General features: G+C 40.0%; 1 protein-coding gene across 1 annotated transcript in view; it reads right to left on the bottom strand.

The window, feature by feature from the left end:
* The window catches only part of UMAD1 (UBAP1-MVB12-associated (UMA) domain containing 1), a 112,660-nt gene that overhangs the window by 4,954 nt on the left and 91,108 nt on the right, over positions 1-16,598 (bottom strand). The window contains exon 4 of the mRNA XM_069774564.1: positions 3,153-3,252. Coding sequence (XP_069630665.1) covers positions 3,153-3,252 — 100 coding nt within the window. The remainder of the gene's footprint in view (positions 1-3,152; positions 3,253-16,598) is intronic.

Here is a 16,598-nt window from a genome sequence, read left to right on the forward strand (position 1 = left end):
GTGTCCAGAGAGAATAAGTGTTTTTGGACATCTCATCAGTGTCATGTGAGTAGAGCTAAAAACCCCATAAATTAGTATTATTTGTTGTGTCATGGCATATTGTACTGCTTAATGTGCACACCCAAAAAGGCAGTTCTTAAAGCAAAAAAGCTTGTAATATTTGTAAGATAAATTGAAGTAAAAAACAAGAAGGGAGCAAGAGTGAAGTTAGAGTATGTATGTAGTATAGACTAGATAACTATACTGTGAAATGCAGCACACAACATTACAAATAAGTTAAAAAGAGCACTCCCCGCTGAAAATGCTACAGACTGATATCAGTTCTCGGTTTCCTGAATGCATCACGAAGGTAGTGGGATTTGAGATAACTTTGAAGGAATGCTGTGTAGGTTTTTTTACGGTCTATTTTGGGGTATAGTTCTCTAGAAGAAAGCCTGAAAGATGTGTATGAAAGAACTTCTGAGAGAAAGAGATGTATGGGCAACTGAAAAAGGCATTGTCAGCTTGGAACAAAGAACTGCACAGTAAGATACAAGATAACATTATAGATGAGTGCCCAATGGATGCCCCTAACTTGTATTCAAAATAGCAGTAAAGGGGAATGCCAGGAAAGGATACAAAGACAGGCTGATAAAATCATAGAAAGAATTCACGAAGGTCATCTTGACTTCAATGTTTTAGGCTCAAGGGGAAAACAGGTATGTGTAATGAAAAGTGGAGAACTCTCATTGTAGAGACGACAGTTGCATTGATGCAATCACAAGAAATCACCTAAGAAAACATATGAGTAGAATATTAAGAGGTAAAAATAGAGCCTGGTGAGATATCTGTTGAAAGAGAAAGCTAGGATGGAGATCTCCCATGGCTGAAAGAAAGGTTAAGGAATTGGCAATGATTTGGAAAAGAAAACAAGGCAAGACAGAGAGTCAAGAGAGGACAAGATTTCAGATTCACAGTATGATCAGTAGTGTCACAGGCTCTGGAGACGGAAGGAGTCTGGAGATTTGGTCACATCATTAACAGTGACCTCAGAAGAGCTGAGTGGAGTGTACCAGCCAAAATTAAAGATGACTTGGGAAAAGGTGAAGAAGGCAGAAAGCCATCTGAGGTAATTGTTTCGGGCAATGCATTATTTTATTTTAGAAGTTATGGACAGGAGGAAAACTTAGCAGAAATGTGAGAGCAAAGGAGGTCAAATGTAGGATTTTAAAAAATATGGATGAGGCAGACATACTTCTGTGTATGTTGGGATGGCCATGGAGAGTTAAGAAAAACAAAGAACAAGGGAAAAAAACCCCAAACAAACAGAAAATTACAGGATTACTGGCAAAGGAGGAGGGGTAAAATGAAAATCTGATAAGAATTGCCATGATAAGGGATTGGGGGAGAGAGGAAAAAGTGGGAGAGTGGATGAAAGGAGAAAGAACATATATTTGTTGATTAGATCTTCTCTTGAAAAAGAAAGAACTGATAACATGGATAAGAAGATGGCGGAGGTGTGTGAAGTTGATTTCAGGAAACCATTATTTAAATTAAATGTTTGTATTTTCCAAAGCAAATATATTTTTAGATTATAAACATGGAGAAGTCATTACTTAATTTGAATCAATGTGACAAATACGTAAAAAGTAAAAAACTTTTTCCAATCTCATGTCTGAAGTATAAATAATACTAAGATCCTCGGACGGTGAGAAAAAGTTTAAATATTATCACGAATTTGTGTGGGAACTGATTATTTTCCAAGCAACTATCAGAGATCCAATTTTCGTCTTCTGCCACTCAGGAAATATGTGTCTGTGTAGGTGAAAACAAGATGACATTTTCAAAAAAGTTACTCCCTACTATATATAACATTAGAGTTAACACAAAGAGATTTAAAAAAAAAATAGGAGTCCTATTGCTGTGTTTTATACATGGAAGCCCACTTTTGCTATTAGTGTTTTACCAGCTCCCAGGCATTTCCCTGCTTCCTCAGTAGCCCTGTGATAAATAGCCCGTAACTGCTCTGTAAACGTCATTTCTCGTATCTGCTTATTATTCTTACATATCTATAAATTAAGCTTCTTGCTGCTTAATTTTAGCAGTGACAGTGATCAGACACAGGCGGGTAGGAAAGATTTAGAAGCTCAGCTTGTCCATCCAATAGTCCAAAAAGCTGGAATATTGCATTCAGTGGAGGTTTTAAGTCCCCACATAAAACAGCTTTTCTTCCTTCAAATGGCAAACTTTCCAAAGAAGAGTTCTCATTTACAAATTCCCATCGATCAGTTTATTAAATTTAAATTTCAGTATTTTATTGCTATTTTCCATATATCCAAGTTAGCTATGCTAAGTAACACTAAAAAAAGCCCACTTTATTATATGCAAGTGAAGAATTTTAATTGGTGGTGGTTTCATAGAAACACTCAAGAACTTGAGTAGCTGTACAAGCCACTATGTAAAGAATAACTACAAAGTTTATGAACAAAGATCCCATTGGTTTAGCTTTTGCAATAGCGTTATAAGTAATGTATTTAGAAACTGTAATACATACACTAGTGTGATGACTTTGATCCTTTGATCCAGGCATTGGGATGCATCGAATGGACATAGCTGTGACATCTGAGCACCATGTTAATAGACACCTCTCACTTTAAAAAGTTTATAATAGGCAGGTAGGCCTTTTGTATTTGTGTATGGGCTTTGTCAAGTGTGCCAGAGCTAGCACGGCCCTTGGCAGCCCAGCTGCATCCCTCAGCTGGCGTGGGCTCTTGGAGTCACTGGCAGCGATAACAGCTCCACAGCCACGGAAATCAAAACCAACTTCACTTCCCTTCCACCGCCTTTCTACCCTAGCACAGAGGGAAGGGAAGGATATTTAGTGCCGAAACTAGAGAGAGTTCAAGTAACAACAGCATTTTAGGAATAACTTAGGAAGATAGATACATGTTTCAGGAAGTTCCCACCTGCCCCTCAATTACAGCTTGTAGTGCATCACTGTGCGTAGCAGCCTTACACACTTGGTAGAAAAGTACTTGGCTGAACCTACGTATAAACTAAAATTTAACATGTTCAAAAAGTAGGATAAATTGAAAGTAAAGAACAAGCTTTTACAAGACATTTAGATTTGTCTTGAAACCACCATTTTCTTTCAAGAAGTGCAGCATACTCACGAGCACACAGCAGCAGCTCCAAAAAACCATCTTCCTTTAACATTTTTTTACACTTTTGTGGGCGTGCTTTAGTTAGAAGGATTCTGCAGAACAAGGAAACCTGAATATTTAGGAGAAAAACATTGATTGTAAAAGTACATTATTATGAATTCATGTCGATTCAGAGAGAAAAGGAAGTGCTAATTTGTAACTACATGACAGAATTTTAAGAAAAACCAAGGAATTTAGTGGGTGTGCCAAATTCTGTTGTGTATCAGCAGTTTGGAAAGAGAAACCTTGATTTCAATCTACTGTTATCCTATCTCTAAATAATAATGGTACATCAATAGTATAACAACATAATAAGGGTGATTTGATACAGTCCATGGCTTATTTAAGGAAGAAACTTCTACAAGCAATTAATTGGATGATGAGAGTCAGAATTACCAGCTAAGTTTTATATCCACATATCTTATTTTCCTCCTGAGATACTGAGCAAATGATATATAGAGAGAAAATGTGTAGCTATTTGCACCAATAAAACATGTCAATGGATTTCCTATGAGATGCTTTTTCATGCTTTACCAAATCAATCCTAAATGGTTCTAAATATGTATGATTTCTTAGAACATGCCTTTGGTACTGGTTACAGTACATTTATTCTGGAAAGGCAAAGAACTCCTACCTAAGGTAATTCTGCCCTTTTGAAGTGTTTATTTTTGAGTGTCCTTATTGCTGGTATTACGTAGTATGTAGTTGTCCTGTTGTCATATTTTTTTTTCTGAATGGATATTTCCTGTCTCTCAAGCTATACTGAGATCACCTTCCATTTCTTGTGTCAGACTAATACTGCTGTACACACAGTGGATTTGCACAGATTATCAATGGAAACACAGCATCTATGCACCTTGGAGTAATTCGTCTCTCTCTTCATTGGTCTTTTCACAATCACATCCAGAAGATCAGAGAGAGTTTTATCACAGTCCTTTTCTTGCCTAGGAAAAAATCCTTCAGAGGTCCACCCTCCTGGCCTCACTCCTGCACTACCTGTCCTGGAACACTGTTCCAGTCTCAAAACAAAACCCTTTTTACAACTACTTTTAGTCATGTTTATGTTTAATATTTTGAAAGGGTTCATGATACACAAAAATTGCAAAATGATAGCATGCGTTTGAGCAGCCTCTTCTGTTTTCATGTCAAGTGTTGACAGTTTTTATAGGAGATTCCGTGCTACAAATTGTTTTATCAGCCCAGTGAATACATAATACCACAGAATTTGAATTTTTTAACTATTCAGATTGACATGGAAGGTAAATGACCTTATGCAGGTGTCGTGGTTTAACCCCAGCCAGCAACTAGGCACCACACAGCTGCTCACTTACTCCCTCCACTCCCACTGGGATGGGGAGAGAATCGGAAAAAAAAAAAGTTAAACTCGTGGGTTGAAATAAGAACAATTTAATAACTAAAGTAACATAAAATGTAATACTAACTATAATAATAAAAATATAATAATAGTAATGAAAAGAAATATAACAAAATAAAATAAAAAACCACACACAAGAAAAGACAAGTGATGCACCATGCTCACCACCTGCTGACCAAGCAGCGATCCGCCCCTCCCGGCTAACTCCCCCCAGTTTATGTACTAAGCATGATGTTCTATGGTGTGGAATATCCCTTTGGCTAGTTCAGGTCAGCTGTCCTGGTCATGCTCCCTCCCAGCTTCTTGTACACCTGCGCGCTGGCAGAGCATGGGAAACTGAAAAACCCTTAACTTAGGATAAGCGCTACTTAGCAACAACTAAAGCATTAGTGTGTTATCAACATTATTCTCACACTAAATCCAAAACACACTTACCGGATACTAAGAAAGTTAACTCTGTCCCAGATGAAACCAGGACAGCATGAAATTATTTGCTTAAAACATACATGGCATATATGTGTGTTAACACACTTGGATCCACAACTGCAAGCTGAGGTCAGCCCTCACTCCACCGAAACTATCAAGGTTGATTTCAAAGGACTGTTGTAAGAGGCAAAAGCTTGCTTTTCTAATGTAGGAAAGTCAGAACTAAATTAATCTTTGCAATGGGCGACACTTCATAAATACTTGTTAAGATTGAGATGGCCTTTTTCTAATCACTTTCTTGATGAAGCTGTATCTCCTTTTCACCACTAGAAATCTCTCAAATAGGTTGGATAGATCATAAATACAGAATATATACATTGTAAGTGAAAAAATAATCTATGACACTACCTAACAGAGTGGAGGTGAAAGACTAACCTGATTCATGGTTTCTGGGAAATATGTCACTGGCGTGAAATTCAAGCACAGTACGGGCTCTTTGCACAGCATGTAAGCACACGCACAGCTGCGGTCCAGCTCACTACTAGATTCCGGTGATGGATTCCTGGAGGACAAACAAGGGGAGCAAGAGTGTGAGCCCCTCTCTCTTCCCGCTGGAGGACATGGTCCCCCCTCACCAACCAAGGAACCATCTGGGCTGGCACGTAAGGGTGCACCACAATGGAAAGGACCATTTCTGGAAAAAGTTAGGAGCCAGAAGGGATTCGTCCCAGCAGCACGGCTCACCCAGCTGATACAGCACCAACCTGCCACCTTTTGCAAGGGGAATGAACCCGAAAATTCTTTCCTACTTGTCTGGCAGTAGCTTTTACCCTGACAAGAGCTGCTGCATGTCACCTGTTACCAAGGAAGTAGTTGCTGGCCAGGAGACCTGTGTTACTCCTGTCTGGTTTTAAGTTTTAATTTTCACCTGCTCTGGAGAGATAAAATGAATTCCAGTTTAGCTTGACGATCCTGCCTGCACAGGTGTGCTGTAAGAATAACACTGCGGTGTTCAGCTGGGTGAATGTTTTAGATGACTACAGTAATTATCAAAAGTACTGGGTTTAGTGTCGTCCCCCCCCCCCTTTAATCTGTATCAGATTTGCCGAATAGTTTCAACTGGCTTTTTTCCCTAGAGAAATAAAGCTGGAGGAGGAAAAGGAAAGGCTCATGCCTCCTTTGATGCAATACCTGGTATTTGAATGATGCAGAACATGGGAGCTGTACAGCCAAGACCTTCCTCTTCATGAGATTCTTTGAATTCAGATTTTTAATTCCTACCTAAATTAGTCTTCTAATTATCATGTTATTAGCTTTTCCTGGGTGGGGTCCCCAGTCCCTGCTTCTGATACTGGTGTATTTTGTGTATGTAATTAAACATCCAGGGTGGAGTAGCACCTCTGCAAGCAGGGCAGGGGGAAGGTTAGGAGGAGCTCAAGGTTGTCACCCTGAAGGTGTCCAGCTGCAGGCTCTCTGCCCCCTTGGCCAGGAAAGGGAGGCAAGAGCCAGTGCCTCTCCCTTCTCTGCCATCCCTCTTTCCATCCCTTTGCTCCTTTGGTAGAGGAAAAAATATGTGAGGGCCAGAAGTAAGAAGTTTGTATTTTGCAGGGATGGGCTCCGACTGACCTAATATTTATTACACATTTTATATAGAAGTAGGATGGAAGAGTTGCAGCAGGAGAGACTGAGGGAGATTCAGCTCTGAGTATCCTGTCTCCTGAGGATGGAGGATCCCTCCAAATTTAACCCAGGTTCTTGCATCTCAGTGAGTGAAGTGGTGTGACCACACAGCTGTTCAGCAGGGGGAACCCCTGACTCCAAATTTCTGTGAACTGAGCTACTTCTAAATAAAATAGCTAATTTCCTGTCAAAGGGAACAACTTACTCAAATTGGGACTTCTTCAGTTCTTCTCTTCATCATGAAAAATGGAAAAAAATTTTGGGGTCAGTCTAAACAAATTTTATTTAATTTTTCAGCTTGACAACTGATCAAAAAAAAAATCATTTGCACAGTTCTAGTTCTGCTGTTATCACTCAACAGTTTCTATAAATATAGCAATTAATTTGCACTCTAAAAAGAGTTAGCGCAGCAGAAAACCCTAGGATACAAAAGTACACCTCGATGATTTCTCTCTGTGTCAGTACCAGCTGTGTCAGTCAAATTAGGCCATCTGTAACATCCTTGTAATCTGCAATTTTTAAATTCCCATCCAGCTACACCTATGCCACTCCTTTGTTTTCAGTAGCATTAGATAGGATTAACTGAAGAAGGAATCAAGTCTTCAAAGTTAATTAAAATGTTGTTGATGATGACCAGGAAGGCGTACTTAGAAGCTATAGGTAAAGAGATTTAGATGCTCAACATGGGGCAGTTGTGCCCAGGCTTTCAAGCTCCTGATCCATGGAAGAAAAATGCCTCTGGTTTTTTTTGTGGTGGTGAAGCTGCCAGCTAAATGTGGACTGAAGTATAGCTGCTTCGGCTTCCCCCGGAGGCTTCTGTCTTCTCCTTCCTCTGGAGGCCCCGTCTTCTCAGTCTGGTGCTGTTACATCTTTAATAAGATCAATAATCTTTCTCGGGTTTAGCAGCTTCATGAATTCTGATTAAGCTCCATGACAGTGGCTGTGTATTAAGAATAATAGGCAAGAAGAAGACTTCAGTGTCTCAGTCCATGAGGCATGATAGTTTCTTCTTTAGGCAAACCATTATTGATTTGATCTTGGGTTTTCTCAGCGTGGCCTCTGTAAATAAAGTGCTAACACATGCTACACTTACTGTACGGCTCCTCTTCCCTGCAGACCAATTCTTTCTGATGAAGACTTGCTTTAATTGTTCCATGACTACTAATGTGTTTAATTAAGGCTCACGTAGCTAAGTCTTTGGTGAGAAAATTAGACGTGCTTACAAGAATTAATACAGTAGGAAATCACAAAGGTACAATCAGGAGCAAAAATTCAGAATGGTGTCTAGCACTGCTTTTCAACCAAACACCGGTGTGTGAGTTTCTGCGCGTCATTAAAATTCCATTAAGTATTTTGGGGAAAAAAGCCTGGCACTGACAGGATGTCATCTGACCACAGGAAACTGTACTGACAAAAATTCATAAAGTGGAAATTGGAAACCCATACTCTGAAGCTTTCCTGTATTAACAGTTTAATGTCCACCTATGTAATATATAATTTATGAGAATTCTCTAATGTGATCCAGCCTTGCATATTTTGCAATTTATTGTTCTTATTTAGAGAGAAGTGAAGACCAAACTACTCTCTCTCTGATTTCTGAAGCCATTTTTAATAATTTTTAATACATAAATCTCAGGGTAATTTTCCACAGACTCCACTTTGCAAACCCCTATTTCCACAAACCCTCTTTCCATACGCTGAATGTTTTGTTTTCTATAGTCTTGTATGTACTTCGCGTTTTAAATGCGGATTTCTTTGTTGCTTATGGTCCTTCTGTGACTACAGCAGTACCTAAGCATTTTGGTTTAACGACTTTATGGGTTTTGTGTATTTAAACCCTTTCATTTCTGCTATATTTTCTGAAATGGATTATGTGGAAGAACATTCTGTAAAACTTCTTTGTAAATCCCGTTTTTGTTTTTTAATATCTGCTACTAGTTGTGAGTATCCACTCCATTGGGAGCCTCAAGAGATACGATAGATGCCAGAAGTACCATATTTGGGAGCGAACCTACAGTGGAACAAGAAAAAAAAAAATCATCAACGTGCTTTATTTGGGAAGGAATCTGTGGCCTTTAAGAAATAGAAAGGGAGGAGAGAGGCTGCAGAGTATTAAAATATTGACAAGGCTAACAGGCAGTGCCTTACTGTTTGAAAATGTGCAGAAATGCAAGGAGAAGGAGCAGTCAGTGAGCCCTCTGGTAGCTGCCGTGGTAAAGGCGAGTGTGCCCTTCAGAGCAGTTACCTCTGCAGTCAGACTGGAAAGCAGGTATCCACAACCTCAGGGAACAGCTTGCGACAGGATAAATATGCCACAAAGATGAAGCTAGGGGAAATCAAATCCAGAAACTAAAATTAAATGGAAAACAGTCTGATAAGAAAAAGTGAAAGCATAATCAGTGTATGGAGACTAAAAGAAAGATTTTTTGAAAGTTATTGCAAGATGCAAAAGCTTCCTCCACTATTTCGTATTTGCATTCTAAAGTAGTTAGATAGCTTGGACTCAAGGTTATCTAGAAGAGGACTATCCTGCTTCAGGTCAGTTCAAAGGTGACATAGAAGAGTATTCAAAACATGTTTGTTAAAAAAGTAAACTTCACCGAAGTTTACTTTAAACTTTCCCATACTGTTGCTCCAAGAACTGTCCGAGATTACTGTAACTGAAAAATAGAGGCAGGGGAAAAAGCTCAGTTTTATGGTATTTAATATTGTAGGTATTTTCAGGTTGGTGGTGGGGGGGGTTGTTTTGTTTTGTTTCGTTTTTTTAAACAACAACAACATTCCCATTGATTACCTGGGTCTTTCATACAGCAAGAAGGAAGAAAAAAATGTTTAAAAAATTAACTGTACAAGCCTGAGTACTTACCACTACTTTCAAGTCATGTTAGAACAGAGCAACTCTCAAGCTGAGGGTATTCTTACAGATCCCAGTATGACAACAGGTGGGAAGTGCCAAAAAGGTCTATACAAATACCATGGGCAAAGATTGGGACCTAATCCAATCAGCACACCATTAACTTCAGTGCACTGTTACTCACAAGCACTCGGTTTCTGGTGTTTGAGCACAACATTGCTTTTGTTTCACCAGTTCCATATGTAGAAGCAAAACAGCTTTGCCAGTTATGCCATGGTGCAAAATAAAGGAAATTTCCTTCTTTGTCCTTTGTAACAATTCCTCTGTTTCCAGCCTAATCTAGCTTGCACTGCCGTACATGTACAACAAGGTTTAATTACACAGAAGCCAAGATGAAACTGGAGGAGCCCAGTAACCATGGAGATTAGAGATCAATAATATAATACTGTTTGTTTATAAATTATCCATAGCCCATATATCCTTTTGTAAAAGGCAAATAGGCAAGTGAAATCCAGGCAGCATGCTCAATTTATTCTTATTTTCTAAAATTAAATGTGATTATGTTTTCTGTGGGTGACTACCTTCCAACTAATAATGTTATTTTCAAATTGTTCGATACAGTGTGGATTAGGTGAGATGACTGTGTTTGGAAAAGAAATATAAACCTCCTCAATACAGGAGTCATATAAATACAGAAGTCCTATAAAGCTGCATATATCTACATAGGAGTCATATAAAGCTACATCTGAAGGCTGTGTAGTGAAAAGTATACCCTTCATAGGCACTACCAGGCCGTGTTACGTCTCATGGTGTGATTAGGAAAAAGTTATGAAAGCATGTGCACCACACGCAAAAGACAATTCACATTCCTAATTCTTTTTCCAGTTAAAAAATACTCACCACGAAGCTTACTAATGGTGGCAATCAAAATTTGAAGGCTATCTCAGATAATGATGGTAAAGAACCTGGAGGAGGTTTCAAAATCTTACAGTTGCTTTTCCTTTTGGATAGAGAAGACATTTTCTGACTAAGCCTTGTTTATCTTCCCCCTTACTTTTAAAGAGGCAACTAATCAGTTTTACTGAGAATATTTTCCACTGGAAAGTCAATAGTCATCAAAATTTAAACTCTTCACATGCTTTACTCTTCTGGGAACTTTCTACTTGGAAGGAAAAGAAGAGTTTTTCATTACTACCCATTTCAACGTTTTGTTCTAGCTTTCAAAATTACTTTGGCAAAAATGAATAGTAAAAGTAGAAAAGATTTTTTACATTATTTTACAGTTTTAAGTAATGCAAACCCAGAACTGACCTTTTTTATGTTTCACCCCATGATGAGTTTTTCTTTCAATTGAGAACAATCATTTAAAAGACTCTTCCACAAAAGACAAAATCTGCCTCCCCAACCATTATGTGTATAAAAGGCAAAGCATGGAGAACTAAGAGCTATTTCAGAATCATTTATTGCAGTGTATCTGGCCTATGACTTCACAAGAACATTCAGCATCTCTTTAGCTCGAGTCTGTGCTTGCCGAGTTCTTGCAGTGAAATCCTATTTAAACCCAAGGGATGCCTATATGTTAGCATTTCAGCTTGGGAGTCCGTCTGCAGAAAATTCCAACTTACCGTGTTTCCATTTGAATCATGGAGCCATCTTGGAGCATGCAAGCTGGTTTCCTTTTGAATTAAACTAAACTGAAAGATGTGCTTTGGAATCCAGGGGACATTCGGCCCATAGGGCAAGAGCAACAGTAGTCTAAACTAGAAATGCTTGTAAAAGCGGGTGTTAAGCCTTCAGCCTTGCTTTTTTTTACTCTGTGGACCCACTCCTCTTGGGCTGCATTACTTGCTGTAGCGTGGACATGGCTAATGAGAAGCGTTACTACTCTGAGTACTAACAAAGCATAGTACCCAGAGTATCATCTTAAACTGATGTCCATTTAAGAGGGTGGATAGGGCTCAGGATTTTCTGAAAACCTCCTGTCCACCACAGACGCAACCATCCTGTATGAATTTCAAACCCAGCTATTCCATTACCCGCTGCTCCCACTGCACCCTTGCTCAGCGGGTTAAGAAACTGCAGTTACACCGTGCCTGCCCTGAGACAGCTTGCAAGTTCCCCTAGTAAGCAGCAGATTGATTTTTTAAGTTGGCTCTGCTGGCTTTCGAAGTGCCTAATGGAGTCGGTCCTAGCGGGACGTGAAGGTTTGCCCACGTGCCTCCCGCCGAGGAGCAGCACTTCCACGGCCTGCAGAGACCGTGCCGGTCCGCCTGAGGCACGGAGGGAGCTGCGGAGTTGCTGTGGTGAAGCCAAGCGTGTAGGACTTGTTTGCCCATGACATCAGACTTAGTTCATCCTTCTCTCCAAGCAACACCTGGAAACATTTGGTTTCCAGTGGTATTTTATTTTGACTATGAACAGACTGTACTCGAATGATCCTTCTCGGATTGTTTTTCTTAAAGCCTTTTGTTCATTATAGCCAGCCTCTAAAGGTAGAACGCATACCCCTCTGCTTGAAACAGAGGAGGAAGGCAAGTCTTTAACCCTGAGGATCAAGAGCCCCTCCTGAAGGCCATCAGATTGCTGCTGAATGTGAACTTGGGGGAGGGATGCTGTGGGATGCGGGATGCTGTGGGATGCGGGATGCTGTGGGATGCGGGATGCTGTGTCCTGCAGGCCTGGATCTCTGATGGTCCAGATGGGGATCTGCTGAAATGCACCACAGCTCCTCCTCTACCCACACACATTCTTTCCAAATGAAGGCAACGTGGGGAAAAAATAGCAGACGCTACAGCCTTGTCTTGATGTGCACCCAGGATACAATTTGGGTGTGTATCTGAGGCAAGAAGTAGGTCTTTCTGACCCCTGAATTAGATGTATAATTACTAGCAACTGCGAAGTGGAAGTCTGTGTCCATGAGAAGCAGGATTCAGATCCAGCAGGAGCTTGGAAATGGGAGCGACAACCAGTCACAGAAGCAAAATTTTGCCTTCCTAAGAAAAAAAAGCTCCTGGCTCCCAATTGATCTCCTTGCTTCCACTGAGATCAATGATCACTCTGTCTCCAGGAACAGCAGGTGAACCCAGCGAGGGGCTGCAGGCTCCAATCTATGGCAGCGAGAGGCAATTAGCTGAATGTGCTGGCCTACGAAGCACAGCTCCTACGCCGGCCGCCTTTTAGGAACCCTGCGGTAACAGTCACTTTGCTGAGCTTCTGGAAATACTCCAGATGCAGACTGTTCCCCCCAAAGCAGCAGAACTCCCATGCTAAGCTTTGCAGTCTTAATGCTCTTTTAGATTAGAATTAAATGGCTGAAATTGTCTAGATTTAAAAAAGAAAAACAACCCTAGGACAACATGAACCCAGCTCTTGCCCCCAAATTCATCATGTTGGCTCGAACTGCCGCCCCACCTGGGCTATGACAGCACTGGGGTTCAGCTGCCTCACCAGCCTGATAGCTGAAACCATCATGAAAAAGGTACGGAAGACTATACTGGTGGATTTCTCAGATATTTGCTAAGAGCAGAGGAAAGGTGAGACAGAGTTGGCCGAAAATGGAGAGGAGATGCAATTGCAGGGTGTGCGCCCTTGGCTGGAACACACAAGATGCAGCCGGGCTCCTTGGCAGGCATTGCAGACACAAACAGCACATTTTGAAAAAGCGTGGAAGGCAGCCACATTTTAATAGACTTTCTCCCTGTCCTTTTTTTAATCTTACTTCAAAGAAGAGGTCACCACAGTTCCTCTTCCCCGAGCCTCATTCTTGGAAATATCTAAGTCACTTAGACTCAAAAAAAAAAAAAAAAAAAAAAAAGTGGACTACAAAAAATGAGCTGGATGTGATCCCCTACCAAGAAGGATCACTGTTCTTGACCAGATTCTGCCAGCTCTTTCATTATGAGGATTTTCTCCACATGTGACACTTAAAATCAGTCACTGGGAGAGGGATGGAGAAGGGCAGTGAAGAGACAGCAGCAATCAAAATAATAAACAATTTGGTGCCTGCTAGAGAATGTGTCCTTCTTTAAATAACAAGAAAAAGATGATATAATGTGTTTTCTTTTGTGTTCAAGAAATCAAGTATTTTCACACTAAGTCAGTATTAACATTTTTAAAAAGCTTTAAAACATACAAGCAGGTTCTGTAGTTAAGATGGGAAAACATTTTAAATTGGAAATGTGAATTTAATCCCCTCAATTAAATGTAAAATATTTAAATACTTAACCTGATTGCTGCCAACTGCAATTTCCTATAATAAGGAATTATGAGGATAGAGAGTAGTTCTTAAAGGCATATGGTTCCCATGATACCAGCAAAGATTCAGGTCTAGAAACTGCAACTTCATCTATGTATATAGCCACTTCACCCCTTCACACAAGTTACAACTGGGAAAATTTCAAGTACTATTTTTTACAGGGCATTAAAAAAAAAAAAAAATCTTTTTTTTTCTTCATGTGGACTAGCTGGTAACTGCGTTATTAACAGCAAATACAACAAAACAACACAGGTTTCCAGACAGTAGAGTCACAGGAAGCATCTGACGTCTGAATTAAAGGACATAAGAAAATTCTTCTGGAGAAACTGAAGACCAATCTCACACAATGTATCTCTTTGTGAATAATCAACTTGTATATCTATATATCTATACCTACATATATACACACATACATATCTACATTCTCTGTGTATGTGCCTGAGTTTATGACACATTTCTGTTGCCCTAACTTCTTACATTAATTTTGCTATAACCTTTAGGACAAATCCTGTGCTCAGTTATGATTATGTACATTATAATAATTTTGCTGAAACCCAAGTTTGTGCAAAAATCTCTTTTTCCTTTCAGAACTGTTTTGTGTGTTTGTGCATAAAATATCTCTATGCTGAGGACAAGATATAGGCACCAACTGGCAACTGACCTTTGTGAAAGTTATGTGAACTCACAAGGCCATTTTCTCACACATTTGGAGAAAGCAGCAGATTGAAAAACACTGGTTGCTGGCCTACAACTCAGCAGTATATTCTGAATTCCACCTCGATCCATTTTAGGAAGTGGTCATTATAAATTAACTTCCTCTACATCTCTCTACTTTGAACTGCTGTTCACTTCATAACTAAAACGGTATCTACAGAATGAAGTTTTATTTTTATCTGACTTTTTGCTTAAAAGCTGCATATTCTAATTTCCTCCTCCTTCCTCCATGGCTGGCAACAGACCAGCTCTTTTATTATATTTGGAGCAAAGAAACAGCCCACTGAACCTTTCCCAGACCACATTGTCGGGACTTAAACACTTTGAACAAATCAAAATACTTATTTAAAAGTAAATGATTTCCCATTTGCAATACAGCCTTCCACTGTTAACGACAGGTCTGATCTCTGCAAAAATAACTCTTCAGGAGAGAAGTAGGACAAAAGGGCTGAGAGAGAGAGAGAAACTCGTTCCATTCCCAGGCACTTTGCTGGAGCCATCTCTGGCAGTAGCAGTCACACTTAGCTCCCTGCATAGATGGCCAAAGACAGACAAGCCAGAGGGTGACTCTCATCTTAACGTTGGGCAAAGAGCTCCTCTTGCCCTCCTCTCCTGCGAGCAGATGGAAACTAGGATGACTGGGATTGTAATTAAGCACATCGGCGTGGAGGAAGCAGAGAAGAGAGAAGATTTGTATCTGAGAAATTCCCTGCTTGGACCTTCTGTCCTGGCCCAAGCCAGCATACCATCAGGCACTTACAAAGGGCACCTACGAGTCCAGGTTGGATGTATCTGGGACAAATTCAAGGGAGGAAACTGTCAGATAAGAATCGTCACTCTTCTCTGTTTACCCCAAATTTCACCATCTTAATAACGTAGTAAACACTGTAGAAGAGGCATTCGCTAGGTCAGAGCAGTTTAAGATCAACAGATAAATACAGAGGGAAAAAGTAAACAGAGTAAGCCAAGTGTTGCTGAGTTACTGTGTTCTCAAAAACATTTCTGTCAGCTATTACAAAGTAGACCCTCAGTATTTTTAAAAACAAGAGCAAAGTGCCAAGCTGCCACCTCTCTTTTTCCTTTTTTTTTTTTTTCCCCTGAAGAAAAGCATAGGGTATTCTAACTTCTGATGTCACCAGGGCTCTACATTCAATCCCATTGTGGGGATGCCTTCTCTCATCTTCTAATGCTCCAGCAATGCCTACGCTGATCCAGTTTGCTGAGATGGTTTTGCACAGATTACCTGTTCTGATACCAGTTTCGGAGTAAGTCCTAAAAGAGAGTGGACTGTTCTCTTGGAGCCTGACAAATTACTGGGTCATGATTTCCAGACTAAAGTGATATATCAGAAGCGAATGGTGTTTCAAAGGAGAACTTTTTCAGCACTATCTTCATAGTTTGTTTCTTTGGTGAAGCAGAATATTAGTTTGTGTACGAGCCAAAATAACTCTTTGAAGCAAGATGAAGCAGTAGGTGCCAGAAAGGCCTTGTTCAGTTAACTGCAATTTATCTAAAACCAGAATAATCTATTTGCAAATTTCCAAGTAAGATTTTATCCTTCACTTAAATTACCTCATCTATTTAAGAAGGGTGTACTAGTTGGCTTTTTTTCTTCCTAAGTAACAGTTATTTTTATTTGGGAGAAAATAATCCTTGTACAGCTAGGTTGCTGTTGCAGTGGACACACTAGGAACACTTTTCTTCCTACTTTGTGCCAGGAAGACAAGGATATACAAACCCATCTAATACCAAAAAGTGATTTGTTTAGTTACTGTGCACATACTCTCACAAATAGCCAGAGACTTCCATTGCTACAGGAGATCCTCGCAGAGTAAGTCTCATCTGACTTCTTTTTGATGTCTGTGATGAACAGATCACTCTTGGGATGACTCTCTCTTCTAGGAGATAGTCTTCAGCATCTTGGCCTAAATCTCCCCTTTTGGTCTAAGCAGGGTGAAATGGCTCAGGCAACCTGCCAAGACTGGCGGATCACCAGAAGATGATCTTGCTCAGTTCAAAGTTTTTAAAGGTAAGTTGTTTTCCAAGAAGAGAGAGTGGGGCTTCAGCACCACCCTGCACGCTTAGAGGAATTGTGTCAGCTCTCCGTCATTG

The sequence above is a fragment of the Haliaeetus albicilla genome, chromosome 2, assembly GCF_947461875.1.
Source record: "Haliaeetus albicilla chromosome 2, bHalAlb1.1, whole genome shotgun sequence".
Taxonomy (NCBI): domain Eukaryota; kingdom Metazoa; phylum Chordata; class Aves; order Accipitriformes; family Accipitridae; genus Haliaeetus; species Haliaeetus albicilla.